Source organism: Cheilinus undulatus, linkage group 9, assembly GCF_018320785.1.
Source record: "Cheilinus undulatus linkage group 9, ASM1832078v1, whole genome shotgun sequence".
Taxonomy (NCBI): Eukaryota; Metazoa; Chordata; class Actinopteri; order Labriformes; family Labridae; genus Cheilinus; species Cheilinus undulatus.
In genome coordinates this window covers 49,117,986-49,132,498 of record NC_054873.1, presented here as the reverse complement: position 1 = coordinate 49,132,498, position 14,513 = coordinate 49,117,986, and the positions used below count along the sequence as shown (strand labels likewise).

At 40.4% G+C, this 14,513-nt stretch overlaps 1 protein-coding gene across 8 annotated transcripts in view; it reads right to left on the bottom strand.

Annotated features, from left to right (window-relative positions):
* fgd4a (FYVE, RhoGEF and PH domain containing 4a) overlaps positions 1-14,513 on the bottom strand; it is a 139,853-nt gene that overhangs the window by 22,794 nt on the left and 102,546 nt on the right. For 7 of the 8 annotated variants that reach the window (XM_041795388.1, XM_041795391.1, XM_041795389.1 and 4 more), the window contains 2 exons: positions 10,951-11,103; positions 7,360-7,567 (listed from right to left, as the gene is read on the bottom strand). In XM_041795388.1, the coding sequence (XP_041651322.1) occupies positions 7,360-7,567; positions 10,951-11,103 (361 nt within the window). Of the gene's footprint in view, positions 1-5,083; positions 5,248-7,359; positions 7,568-10,950; positions 11,104-14,513 lie in introns of those variants that run through there. The other variant, XM_041795395.1, reaches the window with a different exon arrangement.

Below are 14,513 nucleotides of genomic sequence, written 5' to 3'. Positions count from 1 at the left end.
TCCACGTAATTCCCATTTTTCCACCTTTTTTTGGGGGGATTTTTCCCCATTTAAGTCACTCATTTTTTGCCACTTTTGGACCATTTTTGCTACCTGTAACTCATTTTTTTTCCATTTCTCGCCCATATTTTGCCACTTTCCCCGTGTTTGCCCCTTTTTGCCAATTTATAACCACTTCTCACCCATTTTGACCCGCCTTTTGCAATTAAATGCCACTTTTTGCCCATTTTTCCCACCTTTTTTCTGACTTTTGCCACTTTTTGACTTTTTTTGCCACCTTTAATTTACTTTTTTGGTCACTTCCCACCCATTTTTGCCATTTTCTGCCTTTTTTCGCCACTTTTCTCCCAGTGTTTGCTGCTTTTTGACGACTTTTGCCACCTTTAAATTATTTTAATTGCCACTTTCACCACTTAGATTGTGGCTTTTGCAAATGTTTTTTTTTTTTTTAAACAATTTGGCTCTTTGGTTGAGCAGGGATGAGTAACACTGTTCTATATAAATAAAGCTGAACTAAATTGAAATTGAGTGTAGAGGGTGAAACTGTCACTCCTCGACAGATTTATTTACTTTTCTAAAAGTTGTCATTGCATTAGACCACAGGTGTCAAACTCGAGGCCCGGGGGCCAAATCTGGCCCCCAAGATGGTCTCATATTTCTGTTATAACTGGCCCATCAGTCTGAGGTCTGCAGATTTCCTCAAGTATAAAAATACAAACTTATCCATGATGATTTAAGATATCCTTGTTCAGTCATAAACCTAAAGAAAAAATAAGGAGTAAAAACAATCAGATAAGAAGTCAGGAATATGGGAAAAGAAATTAATTTGTGTTTTAATTTCACATTTTGCATCTCACAATCAGGACTCAAACTTAGGATTTTGACTTTTAATTTCACACTTTGAGCATTTCCACTCATAATTTTGACTTGTTGTATAATATTTAGAGCTTTAAGATTCATAATTCTAATTTGTAAGTGATATTTTGACTGTAGATATTAGATTTTGATGCTGTATTTTAAACTCTTCAACCTAAATACAAGCTCTCGTCCAGTTGAGTGTGGCTTCTTACTTTTTGCGATCCTTCGAGCAGCCAAGTAAGAATCCGTCCGTGCTTTTTATGGTTGTGTCCTAAACTCCTGCACAACTTCCAAACTGCACAAACACTTGACAAAACTGTACAGAACTGTAAGTAGCGAGGGTTTGATCCTCGTTTATAAATGTAGACAATGAATTTGTGTGTCCTGTCTCTTTCTTCTGGTTAAAATCTGACTGAAGATCAGGAAGTTTCTGTACTTTTTTATACTAATAATATTAAAATAACAGGGACTTGGTCATTTTGAAGCACATGTTATGTGTTTTTGACAGTCTCTATGTTGCCAGTGTCTTTGTCCAAATAAGCCACTGGGTTAACCTGCCATGCCCGATGAATGTGTTTCACACATTCATCTGGTAAACCTCTCATACACAACATTTGGGAAAGGGCAGAGTTTGAAAAAAATGAAGAAATGTCGTCAAGTTCTGATAAAACTGGCGCTTTAGCAGCATTCACGCTAATGTCTTCCACCATAATTGCACCCGCCTCTTGCTGCTACTTGCTTACATCATCACTCTGCCAGGCCTGAAAGTCCTGCCCCTTGTCGCTGATTGGTCCTGTCACTTTCTAACTGGGCCCAAACTGTTCAGATGGGAGCTTTGCAAGATGGATTCACCAGTGAGAAACGGGCGAATCCATCTGCTTTGCAAGGTTACCACTGGGTGGGAAGTTGTCTGCTTTTTATGACAACTGAAATTTAAAAAATGGCCAATATTGAATGTTTAGGACTTCCATTTTTGTTGTTATGGTTGTTTTATACCAGCGTCATATCAAAGTCTGTAGTTCTGGCATTTCTGCATTAACAGTGCACTCAGAAAGGACTCTGATCTCTTTACTTTTTTCCGTTTTGTTCTGTTTTATCCTGCTGCTTTCAGTCAAAAATAATCATTTTTATTCTCATTAATCTACACTCAGTACCCCATCATGACAACATGAAAACATAATTTTAGAAAGTTTTGCAAATCTATGAAAACTAAAAAAAACCCTGAAACATCCCATTGACACGAGTATACCCTCTGCAAAAACACTTTAGAATTTATCTCAGCTTCTTCCCATTTCTGTAATAGTTGCTGAGATGTTTTTACACCTTGATTGGAGTCCACCTGCGCTAAATTAAAGGCACACACCTCTCTATAGAAGACCACGGCTGACAATGATACCAGAGCAGAAACCAAGCCATGAGGTCAAAGGTCAAAGGAGCTGCAGAGACAGGATTGTTGACAGGCTGGGGAAGACTACAGGTTCCCAAGAGAACAGTAGCCTCCAGAATTCTCACATGGAAGAAGTCTGGACCAACCAGGACTCTTCTTGGAGCTGGTCGCCATCAGGGTAGAAGAGCCTTGGTAAGACCAAGAACCTGATGGTCACTCTGACTGAGCTCCAGAGATCCTGAGCGGAGATGGGACAAAGTTCTAGAGCAGGGGTCATCAAGTATTTTTGCACAAGGGCCAGATTTAGACTCAACAGAAACTCTGGGGGCCGGACTTTCAAATAAACAAAAATTAAATAAATATTTTGGTCTGATTAACATATTATTTTATTAGCTTTGTCTTTCAAAATGCAGGACGTTTTTAGGCATTACCAGTGAGATCTATCCCTGTTATCTATAATGCAGCAGACCACAAGGAGACAGGTGGCTGGGCCCCTAAAATTCTCAGAGAGTGGACCCTCCCTAAATCTTATTAAGCACCAGTGTTAACTCATTTTTGACACTTTTAAACCCCTTTTTGCTACTTCATTTGGCCATTTCTGCAACATTTTATGCCCGTCTCAACCCATTTTTACCACTGTTAAACCAATTTTTGCCACTTGTTGCCCATCTTGCCACTCTCTAACCCCTATTCACTGCTTTGCCAGGCTATTTTTACTATATTTTCTGTCATTTGTAACCCACCTTGATACTTTTTCTCCTTTAATCCAATTTTTCCCCATTCTTTGACCCCTTTTAAACCACTTTTCCTGCATGTTTTTTCCTCTTTGTGCCACTCTTGTATTTACTCTTGCTACAAATTTGACCCCTCTTGCACCATTTTTGCCACTTTTATCCCATTTTTGATACTTTTGCCCCTTTTTTCCTCTTAAACCCAATCTTTGCCATTCTTAAACCCCTTTAAACTACTTTTTCAGCATATTTTATCCCCTTTGTGCCGCTCTTGTGTCAATTTTTGCCACATTTCAACTATTTCTGCCACTTTGTCACCCCTCCTCATTACTTTTTTTTGCACCATTTTTTGCCTCTTTCAACTCATTTTTGAAACTTTTTGCCCTTTTTTCCTCTTTTGCCAATTTTTGCTACTTTTTAATCTCTTTTCATCACTTTTCCTTCAAATTTGTACCAATAAATGAGCCATTTTGACCCTTATCACCTATTTTTGCCGCTCTCTAACCCCTTTTATCACTCAGTCTGGCCATTTTTGCAGCACTTCGGGCAGTACCCCATTTTTTAAATTTTTTTACTTATAATGGCTGACAAGTGAGTTTCTGTAAAACCAGATAAAATGTTGAGTCATTCTAAAACTATTTTAGTATTAATCATTTTTTGGATTTAACAGCTGCAGACATTTAAAGCCAAAAGATACTCTTAAAACATCTTCTTTTCCTCCTTCTCTGAATTTAATGATCTTCTGGGGGCCGGACAGGAAGCTTTGGGGGGCCTGATTTGGACCCTGGGCCGCCAGTTGATGATCAGTGTTCTAGAAGGACAACCATCACTGCAGCCCACAGATCTGGACTTTATGTCAGAGTGGATGGATGGAAGACTCCTCAGGACAAAACAGTCAAAGCCTGCTTGGCTTTCATGTGGATCATTGTGGTATTGTGCCTTTGTTTGCAGAAAAAAATCCAGATATACACATGTAAACCACCATACACATGGTCCAACTCCTCAGTATAAATGACTCTGATTGGTGGATTTGGTTTAATGCTGTTTCCACATAAACAAACATCAGTCCTTACTGTGCAGCCTAGCAGTTCCTCTTTAGGTATAAATAACCCAGAGAGTGTTCCAGTCCAGCTCTGTGTTTTCAAACAGGACTAACTCAGCCTGAATTAAGAGCGGCTTCGCCCTCCATGTGGCGTCCTCCAGGTGCCTTTAAGGCGGCAGAGTGCCATGTGAACCAGATTAGTAGGCTAATTCTGTTCTCTCAAGCTGCGGGCCTTTCTCTTCTTTCTCTTCCCAGGCCACTAGAGGGCTAATCCCCACAGCCCCACGGGGTCTGAATGACACCCGATTTCTCTGATTAACCTCGATTCAGCGCTCAGAAATGTGTGGAGGAGAGCCAGGGAGTCTGCTTAGGTTTTCTAACGCTGTTGTCAGAGATCCAGGCCGGAGATGAGATGGAGTATGAGGCTGTAAAGGCAGTGGGCATGCTACGTCTGCAGACCAGATATTTCAGGGCTCTGCTGTAGGAGCAGCTCAGTCATTGTTGTCACTTCTGACAGAGAAAGGAGGCTGCAGCTAGAATCAAAGCTGGCAGGACTTGTACCAGATTTTGGGTAGCTCTGCATTTTTATAAAATCAGATTTTTTAAAGACCCAGAAAAAGAAAATTAATACATTTTCTGCACCATTTGGCTTTGCTGCTTCATTGGATTTCATGTGGGATTTTAAGTTTAGAAGCTTTTGTGCATATTTTGCTGAAAGCTTCATCTTTTTTACATCTTAAAGCCAAATTTCCCTGTCTCACACTGATGTAAACACTGCTGTGATTGTTATAAAACCAACGTCAAACCTAAAATGTAAGACCTCTTTAGGTAAAAAAAATGATTATTGAGACCTGACATGTTTAAAACCTACTTTAAGTCTTTAAAGGATCCTCAGGAAGCTTGGAAAATGTACAAAAACAACAGAGAGGCCCTGCAAACGTTCTTAATTGCTCCTCCATCAGGCTGTATATCTTCGGCTGGTAAAGTCTGAGAAGACGACGCCTGAACCAGCATGCCAGCTGGAGATAAAAGCTCAAACCTTAGTGTAAAGAGAGGAGAACCTACCTCTTCCTCCTGGGCTTCATCTCACCACCCTGAGTCCTGTCCCACCACTGAATGAGGAGCTGCGTTTCCCCTCGCCTGTACAAATCTCCTTTCATCCCCTCGCTAACACTTCCCCCGCTAATCTCTGCTCGTCCTGTCCGCTCTGGTGCTATCAGTGACTCGGGGCTTTAATCGAGGCACTTCTGCTTTTACTCCTTGAAATAACCGGCAGTAGGAAACGTTAGGAAAGACAGAGTTTTCCGTCACTGTGATTGCAAAAGTGTGAGTGAGGGCGATTGGTTTCAAAAGCTTTGAAGTGACGTGTGTGGAGAAATTTAACCTCCTTACATGAGTGACTAATACTGTTTTAAATCAGACTTTCACTGAGGAATATTTCTGATATCAGATTAAATCTGCTCTTTGTTTGCTCTGATTGGGCCATCTGACGGCCTCTCTCCTAAAAACAGTCTAGTTTTAGTCCAGAAAAAGTCCTCACATTTTTTTGGGATTTATTTTCGGGCTTTTTGTGCCTTTATTAGACAGAGGAGGACAGTGGATAGACTCAGAAACAGGGTCAAGAGTGGGGGTGAGACATGCGGTGAAGGGCCTCAGGCCGGATTCGAACCCTTGCCGCCCGTGTACATGGGGAGCGCCTTTAACCACTAGGCCACCTGCTCCCCAAGTCCTCACATTTAAGTCTTTACTTTTAGTCCAAGCATTTATTTTCTTGCCTAAATCTGGTACCAAATCATGGTAGCGTGTTCTCTGCCAAACTTGGGGTCCCTGCTTTCTACAGCTGAGAGGCAGAATAGATACAGATGTACTGTTTTTGACAGATTTACCCACAGTGGAGAAATACCACAGATTTTGAATGTCCGTTGAAAACTAAATTACAGTTTAGTCTCGTTTTAGTCATCTTGATGAAAACTAAACTTATTTTTAGTCAGTTTTAGTCATCTGTTTTTGTCTAGTCTTACTCTAGTCTGTCTCATGGAAAAAAGCTGCCAATGAATAGTTTCAGTCAAAGAAATCAACACTGATTTAGAACTTGGAAACTTCTCTTGTACACATTTTTAACCCCAGCATGGACAGTTCAGGCTCTCAGGCCTCCCTAGCTTTTTTTCTTAAATAAAATAAATAAATAAATAAAATAAATGACAGCTAAAATAGGAATCATGCTGCAACCTCCTTCCAAAAGGTCTTAAATGAATACAAATGCTAAAATGTTTTTTCAAATACAAGATCATTTATTGTTGTTGATTGATAGTTTTGTCTCTAATCCTTAAATTTCCCAGCCGGCCCTGAACACATCATGATGTAATGCTAGTTAGCTCTTTAAGTGTGCTTATTTACATATATCCTTCAACACTGGGTTACTCTTTTAACTGATGGGACCTTCTACAAACGCAGTGTTATCTGAAATCATGGCTCAGGGAAAAACCATCATGTGATCACTGATTAAATCCTCCGAATACTTCAATCTTAGAGACAATGAAATGTAATTTTAAATGTGTTGTTTTCAATGCTAGCATGTTTCTTTTTATCTTTTGTATTTTATATTTCTGACTCCCTCCTGCCCAGGGACCACAGATGAAAATTAGCTTCATAGCTAACTCTGGCTTAACAGGTTGGTTTTGCATAGCCCCTGTCAAACAAACTATTAAATAAATAATAAATAAATATAGGTATATAAATGAAGTGTTTAGTGTTAGTTCAGGCAGGTCAAACACTGCCACATAACTGAGATCAGCTGATCTCAGGCGAGCCCTTATCAGCTAACGGCCAGCTGACTTGCTTCTAAGCACACTATTGGCTGACAGCACTAAGGCTGTCTTATTTAAACTGCTCTAGCCTGGCTTCTCTTTGCTGCTCCCTCTGCAAGCTGCATTTGCAACCCTCCTCCACCCCAGCTCCTCCTTTATCCTGCCTCTGACTTTATCACTGTCATTCTTTTCAGTATAGCACGTCTAGTTTTCCCTCTTTTAGTAAAACAAGCACTTTGTTGATGAGCCACAGGAGGACAGGACAGGTTTTTAGAGATTTGGAGTTATCTTCATACACTCTATCCCATCTTTGTCGTTATTCTTTTCCTGATCCCAGGTTTATCAGAGAATCAGTTTAATGGAGTATCAATAAAAGTTAGTCAAATCACAGGACATCTTCAGCTGTCTAACCCAGTAACTAATGAAGGAGGTCAGGCCTGGACAATCAGCAGTTTTACTCCAAACCCTCAAAGCTGGAACTTTCTCTCTCTGTGAAGGAAACACAAACACCGTGATGGACTAAAGAGCTCCTACCTGTTCTCCTCAAAGCGGCTGATGAGGTCCGACACTTTGGAGTGTTTCTCTCTGGCTCTCTCTCTGGTTGCAGCCCCTCTTCCTCCTCCTCCTCCTCCATGTCCCCCTCCCTCCTCCATACCCGGTCTGAACAGTGGTTTCTGACTGCGGCCCCACGGAGAGGTAGGCTCCGTCACCGGGCTCTGGAGATGTGGCGGCTTTGGAGGCACTGTAGGAGAAGACGGAGAAAAGAATTAGCAGGAGGAAGGTTGGACTGTTCTTCTCATCACTGCAGTTTAGTGAGTTTGACCTGAAGGGGGCAGAAGAAGCTCCCAAACTAGAACAGCACAGTCTTTAATATCCTAAAACTCCAGCTCAGAGAAACAGAGCAGCTTTAACTTTATCCGCCATTAATCGACTCTGCCTTATGATTAACAGCAGCAGAGAGAACAGAGCTCTGTCTGCGCTCTTATCAGTGTTCAATGATTTACTCACCTCAGATAAAAGAGAACAATGCTCAAGGTTCACCGATCACAGCCGGCTTACATAACAGTGTTCCTGTTTTCAGTGTTTCACTGCGGTTTTCTCACCGTCTCTAGTCATGAAGATTATTTCTCTTGTATAATGTAAACCTGTAGATTTCCTCAGGTCTGAACTTCAGGAAAAAAACTACATACTTGGACTTAAATGGAGTCTCTTAATCAGAAGCTTCACTTCTTTCTAATAATAATAATAATAATACATCACACTTATATAGTGCTTTTTTGGACACTCAAAGACGCTTCACAAACAAATCAAAACAAAGGAACGAAGGGGCTCAAGAAAAAGCTTTTTTTTTATGCTTTTAGTTCAAACATGTTTATACTTAAATCTGAGGAGATACCCATGATGCTTCACCAATGACTGGCTCTATTCAGCGTCTGCCTGTTTAAGTACATAGAATCATAATAATTTATCATAATAATATAAAAATGTCTATTAGATACAGGCAAGTGCTAGTATAGGTGGGTTAGCAGGGCTTAGCCTTCTTTGTAATGCAAAATGACAGAGAAGTTATTTATAATATACTCACAACAGATGGTTTTAAATGTTGGCAGAACAATTTGCTGGTGGTCCTGCTTGCTCTAACAGAGATCAGTTTCAGCTTGTTTCATAAACTGGTCAAAGACTTCTCACAGGGCAAGGGTCATCAAGTACATTTCCACAAGGGCCAGATTTAGTCTAGACAGAAACTCTGGGGGCAGGACTTTCACATAAAACGAAAATTAAATAAATATTTTGGTCTGATTGAAATATTATTGCAGTAGTATTTGGATCAGGACACATTCAGTCATTATCAGTGAGATCTATCCCTGTTATCTAGAATGCAGCAGGCGTCAAGGAGACAGGTCTGACAACAGAACTGGCTGGACCCTCCCCAATTGTGAATTAGCACCAATATTAATTAATTTCTTATTCATTTCTTTTTGCCCCGTAACCAATTTATTGCCACTCTCTTTAACCCCTTTTTAACCACTTTTACTGCATGTTTAACCCCCTTTGTGTCACTCTTTTCATTTTTTGCCACTTTTCTTCTATTTGTGCCACTTATTAACCCCTTTCCGTTACTTTTTGCACAATTTTTACCACTTCCAACCATTTTACAACTCTTCTACCCCTTTTTGCATCATTCCTGACAGTTATTGCCCCTTTGTGCCACTCTTTAACATCTTTTCACTACTTATTTTAGCTCTATTTTTTGCCACCTTTAACCAATTTTTGATACTTTTTCCCATTTTTGTCTTTTTAACCCAAATTTTGCTATTCATTAACCCCTTTAAAACCACTTTTCCTGCATGTTTTATCCCTTTTGTGGCATGCTGTTATCAATTTTTTCAACTTTTTGACCACTTTTTATTACTTTTTGCACCATTGTTGCCACTTTTTACCCACTTTTATTACTCTTTGCCCCTTTTTTCCTCTTTTACCATTTTTTGGCACATTCCTGCACACTTTCCTGCAAATGTTAGTCTGTTTATGTCACTCCACAATCCATTTTGCCACTTAGCACCCATTGTTGATACTCTCTAACCCCTTTTCATTCTGGCCATTTTGGCAACATTTCTGCAACCCTTAACCCGCTTTCTTTAAAATTGACCAAAAATGTTTTTTATATTTAAATGTTTAAATATATATCAAATGTTAAGTCAGTCCAAAACTGTTTCAATGTCAGTCATTTTTGTAATGGATTTAACAGCTGCAGACATTTAAAGCTGAAGGATACTCTTAAAACCACAACATCTTCTTTTGCTCCTTTACTAAATTTATTGATCTTTTGGGGGCCGGACAGGAAGCTTTGGGGGGGCCTGATATGGCCCCCGAGCCGCCAGTTGACGATCAGAGTCATAGGACTTTGAGTGATCTGAATATTTCCTCCCATACATGCTGTGACTATTCCTGAATGGCTGAACGTGTAAAAAAAGTGAATGTTTCTACATAGAATGTTTCTAGAGCAGTGGTTCTCAACCTTTTCTGCCAGTGACCCCTAAAATACAGATGCCAGAGACCCAGGACCCCGGGGGCTGCCCATAAGGAGGGATAAGAGGGTAGGTTTCTGGGACCCAGCCAAACCTGGGGCCCATGGAGGTCAGCAAAATCATGGTCCATTGTGAAGTTAGGCTGTGAAAATCACATTTTATATTTGACCGAAATGACAACACTCTTATCAAAGAAACAAATACCTCTTTCTATTCATTTGTGTGGTAGATAGCCCTTCTTAAAACGAAAATAACTTGTTAAAATAATATTTAAAATGGGTGAAAAATTGCTTAAATTAGTTAATAATGGGAATGCGATCCCGCCGGAAGGGGCTGGACGAAGTGGCCGGGGAGAGGGAAGTCTGGGCTTCCCTGCTTAGGCTGCTGCCCCCGCGACCCGACTTCGGATAAGCGGAGGAAGATGGATGGACGGATTGTTAATAATGGCAGAAACAGGGGGGAAAGGTGTTGAAATTTGATTTTTAAAGAACATAAATGGGTTAAAAATGGCAAAAATTAGATAAAAGTGGAAAAAAATAACCAAAAATGGATTAAATTGGCAAAAAAGTTGGGTGGACTGGGATGAAAAATTGATATAAACTGGCAAAAATGGGATAATTGTGGTTAACATGGGCAAAAAGGGGTGCAAAAAGTGGTTAATAGGGCAATAATGAGGCAACGGTGGGCAGAAAGTGGTTTAGAAGTGACAAAAGCAGGCAGAGAAAAGTGGTAGGAAGGGTATAAAAATGACAAAAATTGGTTTTAAGTGTCAAAAATTGATGTTAAAAAGTGATGAAAATGTGCTTACATTTGGTAAAATTGGTATAAAGTGGCAACAGTGTAATTTAGAAAATATTCTTAGTTTTTTAAGACATTTGGTGACCCCCTCTTAGTTTAGGTTGAGAACCACTGTTCGAGAGAACTACAGAGTAATTAAACACAAAGAGTCAGCATTAAAGCAGGAGAAAGGTCGCTCTGACAGGCAACATGTGTGAGCTTGTCAATATTTTCTCACTGACCACAAATGAATCACGCTCTGATAGTATTGTGTCCACTGGGCTGTGTTTGGGCTGGATCGTTGTGAGTCAATACCTACCTTGTGGTTTAGTCTGTGAACCCGGCCTGCTGCCAGGGACTCTTCCATTGACCTCTCTTCTGTTCCTGTCGGACCTCCCACCACCTGCTCGACTCAGACACGCCTGTACGCTGGGCGGGTCGCTGTGCTCACAAGCCGGGCTGCTGCCGAGAGCTGAAGGACAGAGAGAGAGAGAGAGAACATTTTAGATATGAGGTACCTCTGTTATCAGCCACAACCAATCCAAACCCAGAACTGTGTACACTCCTCTATGTTAATATGTTTATTCTAAGCAGCTGTGGACTAAATATGAGAGGGTGTCAGACAGGGGAGCAGATTATCTTGCTAATGATCCTGTTGATGATCATCAGCGAGGCTTTAATAGAGCAGCTGTCACAGATGGTCCAGAGTCAGTGTTCCCAGCGAGCAGACGCAGAGCTACAGTGTTTTAAGGAGCTTCAGTCTACCTCTCTCTGACCGCACACACATGCACGGACATTTTATCTGTTTATATGTGCAGCCATTAGACAGGAAAATGACCATATATGGCAGAAAACAACCAGGACTCTAAAGGTGCTCTCATTAATTTACAACCTACTGGTTCATTAGTTTCCATTTAAGGTGAGACGCTGATTTATAGCCTCAGTGCAGAAATCAATGCAGCTTCGTAAGCTTATGGAGATAAACTGAGTGCAGAGGAATAAAGGACACAGGGTTGCAAATATTTGAGACTTTGATATTTCTTGATGCTGTTTTCAAACCATTCAATGTTATTTTAATTGCTGACAGCATCAAAAAGTCATATTTTCAACCAAAAACTGCACCAGGGGAAACAGAGAAAGCACTTACACTCTCAGCTACAATAAAAGCGTGCAATTACGACAGGTTTGCAGGATTCTTGCAGCATTTTCTGCAAACAGAAACAAGAAATTTTCAAAGTATTGGGTGCCTTGGTCTAGTGTCATAAAAACCTAAGTAACTTCCCAAAAATAGGCACGTCTAACTATTTTTTAAAGATTATTTTGTTTTTTTATTTGATAGAATGGCAGAAAGCGACAGGAAATACAGGGGTAGAGAGTGGGAGCATGCACCAAACATGCACCGTTACTGGGAACTGATCCCATGACCAGTGCTTTGAAGACTTTAACCGTGGTATACGGGTGCCTGCTCTACCCAATGAGCGAAAGCGGCACATGGTTGCAGGGTTGTCATGATACAGGTCTTTCAAAGTAAAAATCAAGAATAATACCCATTAACATAGATTGTTAAATCATGTCAGATTGTCTAAACTGTACATAAACACTGTCAGAGTTTCAGTATTTACGTGTCTTTAGTGTTGTTGTGCAGTTTAGACAGAATTCTTCCCCTCTTAGTTAAAAATTTGACAGAAGATCTTTGTTTTCATTAAAGCTTTGGTACTTCTCCAAAGTTTTAATGATTATAACAAAAGAGCTTTATCATTTTAAAACAAGTGTATAAAAAGTTTAAAAGAATTAGAATTTTTACTATCTAATTCTTTTATTTATTAAAGCTTGAAAACAGCAGAAAAGTCTGATCCTCCTCTGCAAGCAGTCGGGCTAAAATGGAGAGATAAATTTGACATTCATGTAAATAATTCTGTGTTTAGAGGTCTACATTCTTTTGTGAAGACCCAGTTTCAAGTCTGGAATAGACCCGTTTCTCCACATCTGGGAGAAATTTGATGATAAATAAATAAAAAAGCAACATTGTGCTGATTTTGTCTTGTGTCATATTCATTTAAGTGTTCAACGCTTAAGGAAGGTTTGAAGATCTATGAGGATAAGATTTTGTATTTAGGATGTTTAGGTGAATTATTGAGAAAACCAGAACTACTGCCAGGCAGATTTATTAGAGCCTGTGTCTACAGCCGGCTTTTTCACCCTTTCAGAGTGCTTCTCACCAGTGATCCTTGTTGCTACCTTACAAAAAATAGATCCTGCTTCCCTCAGAAGGATCTGCAGCATTGTTTTAAAACAGCCCTGTGTGCTTCACATTCCTTTATTTCAAGGAAATATCACAGAAAACAAGAAGATAAAGGAATCCTGTCCTGGCACAGGCAGCTGCTGCTGACCTGAAAACTACCCTAGAAAAAAGACGAGTCAGGTCAGTTTCTCTTCCACTACTGTCAGGAGCCCCGTCCTTTCTTAATTGTGATTGGCCAGTGAGGGAGAAGTAACACTGACGAGCACAGCGCTGTTCCAAAAGTTGAACTGTTTTTAATTGGGAGCGCTTTAAGTGCTGTGACATAAACATCTGCCAAGGACGCTGAGCGCTCAGAACGCTGGACTACATTGGTTTAAAAATGAAAATAAAAGCTGCCAGGGTGAAAAAGTCTACGGACACAGGCCCTCACTCTGTGACCTTACTAACTACTGCAAAGCTACATAAAGACACATGCAGTAGTTAGTAAGGTCACAGGCCCTTACTCTGTGACCTTACTAACTACTGCATGTGTCTTTACGTAGCTTTGCAAAATGAATTTGCAAAGCTACAGTCTCAAATTTTGCACCAATCCCTCATTAACTTCTTGAATGTTGTATGCACATTTTGCGTCTCACTGACCTCGACCTTTCACCTCTAAAATCTGATCCTTCATTTTAAGTCCTCCTTAAGTCAAAGTAGATATATCCTCAGAGGGTTCTTGATAAATGACTTTCACATCAATGGCCCAGACTGGTGAACAATCCAGAAAACGATAAATAGTAAAGTCATTGATGCTGATATCTGAGGCCCTGAAATGAATAAACAACCCTTATTAGAGTGAAAATGTATGCACATACCCTTCAACATGCAGTTTGTTGTTACTGAGAGCCAAAAATGCTGCAGAGACCCCCTTATTTATTTTCCTACAGTGATGGTTATCGTACCCACGCTGGGGCTGAAAGTGAAAAAAACAACCACACAATCATATAGTCTGCGTTTCTATTTTTTACAGCCTGACCGTAATTAAAGACAACAGCTCTACAAACTGTCTGAGTGGAGAATGTCCCACGCTGCACTGGGGGGGGCGGGCTTTCTAAACACGGCCTCCAAATAACCAATCAATCCTGAACGCAGCCTCAGGAATGTCACTTGATTACGAGCTTGGCTTCCATTCTCGGCCACATTAAGAGATTTTAAGACAACATCCAACAACACGTTATTTGCACCGTATTGTGGGGGTTTAACTGACGTCCCAGCCTGCAGATTGTTCTCCATATAGGGAGTTTTTCTGCGTGTGCTGCAGGAGGACGACCCTCCACAGCCTGGGTCTGCCTCTGAGGGTTGTTATCAACTCTGTTCAACTCCACAGAGAAGCTGTACATCACTTCTCTGCTGCAGACCCTCAAACCCCAGTCTGAGCAGGTGTAATAAGGTAAGAAAGGGCTAATAGAGATATAAGGACATCTCCAGTTGAGTAAAATAACACTGGCCTCTAATTCTTTTCTCAGTTATTAGACACCACATCAGCCTCTTCTAAACTTTAATCTCAACCACTAACCCAACTTTAGCATTCTTACATTAACAGTTTTTTCATTTAGATCATTTGGAACAAACACAAAACCTGTGTCCCTTCATGAAAG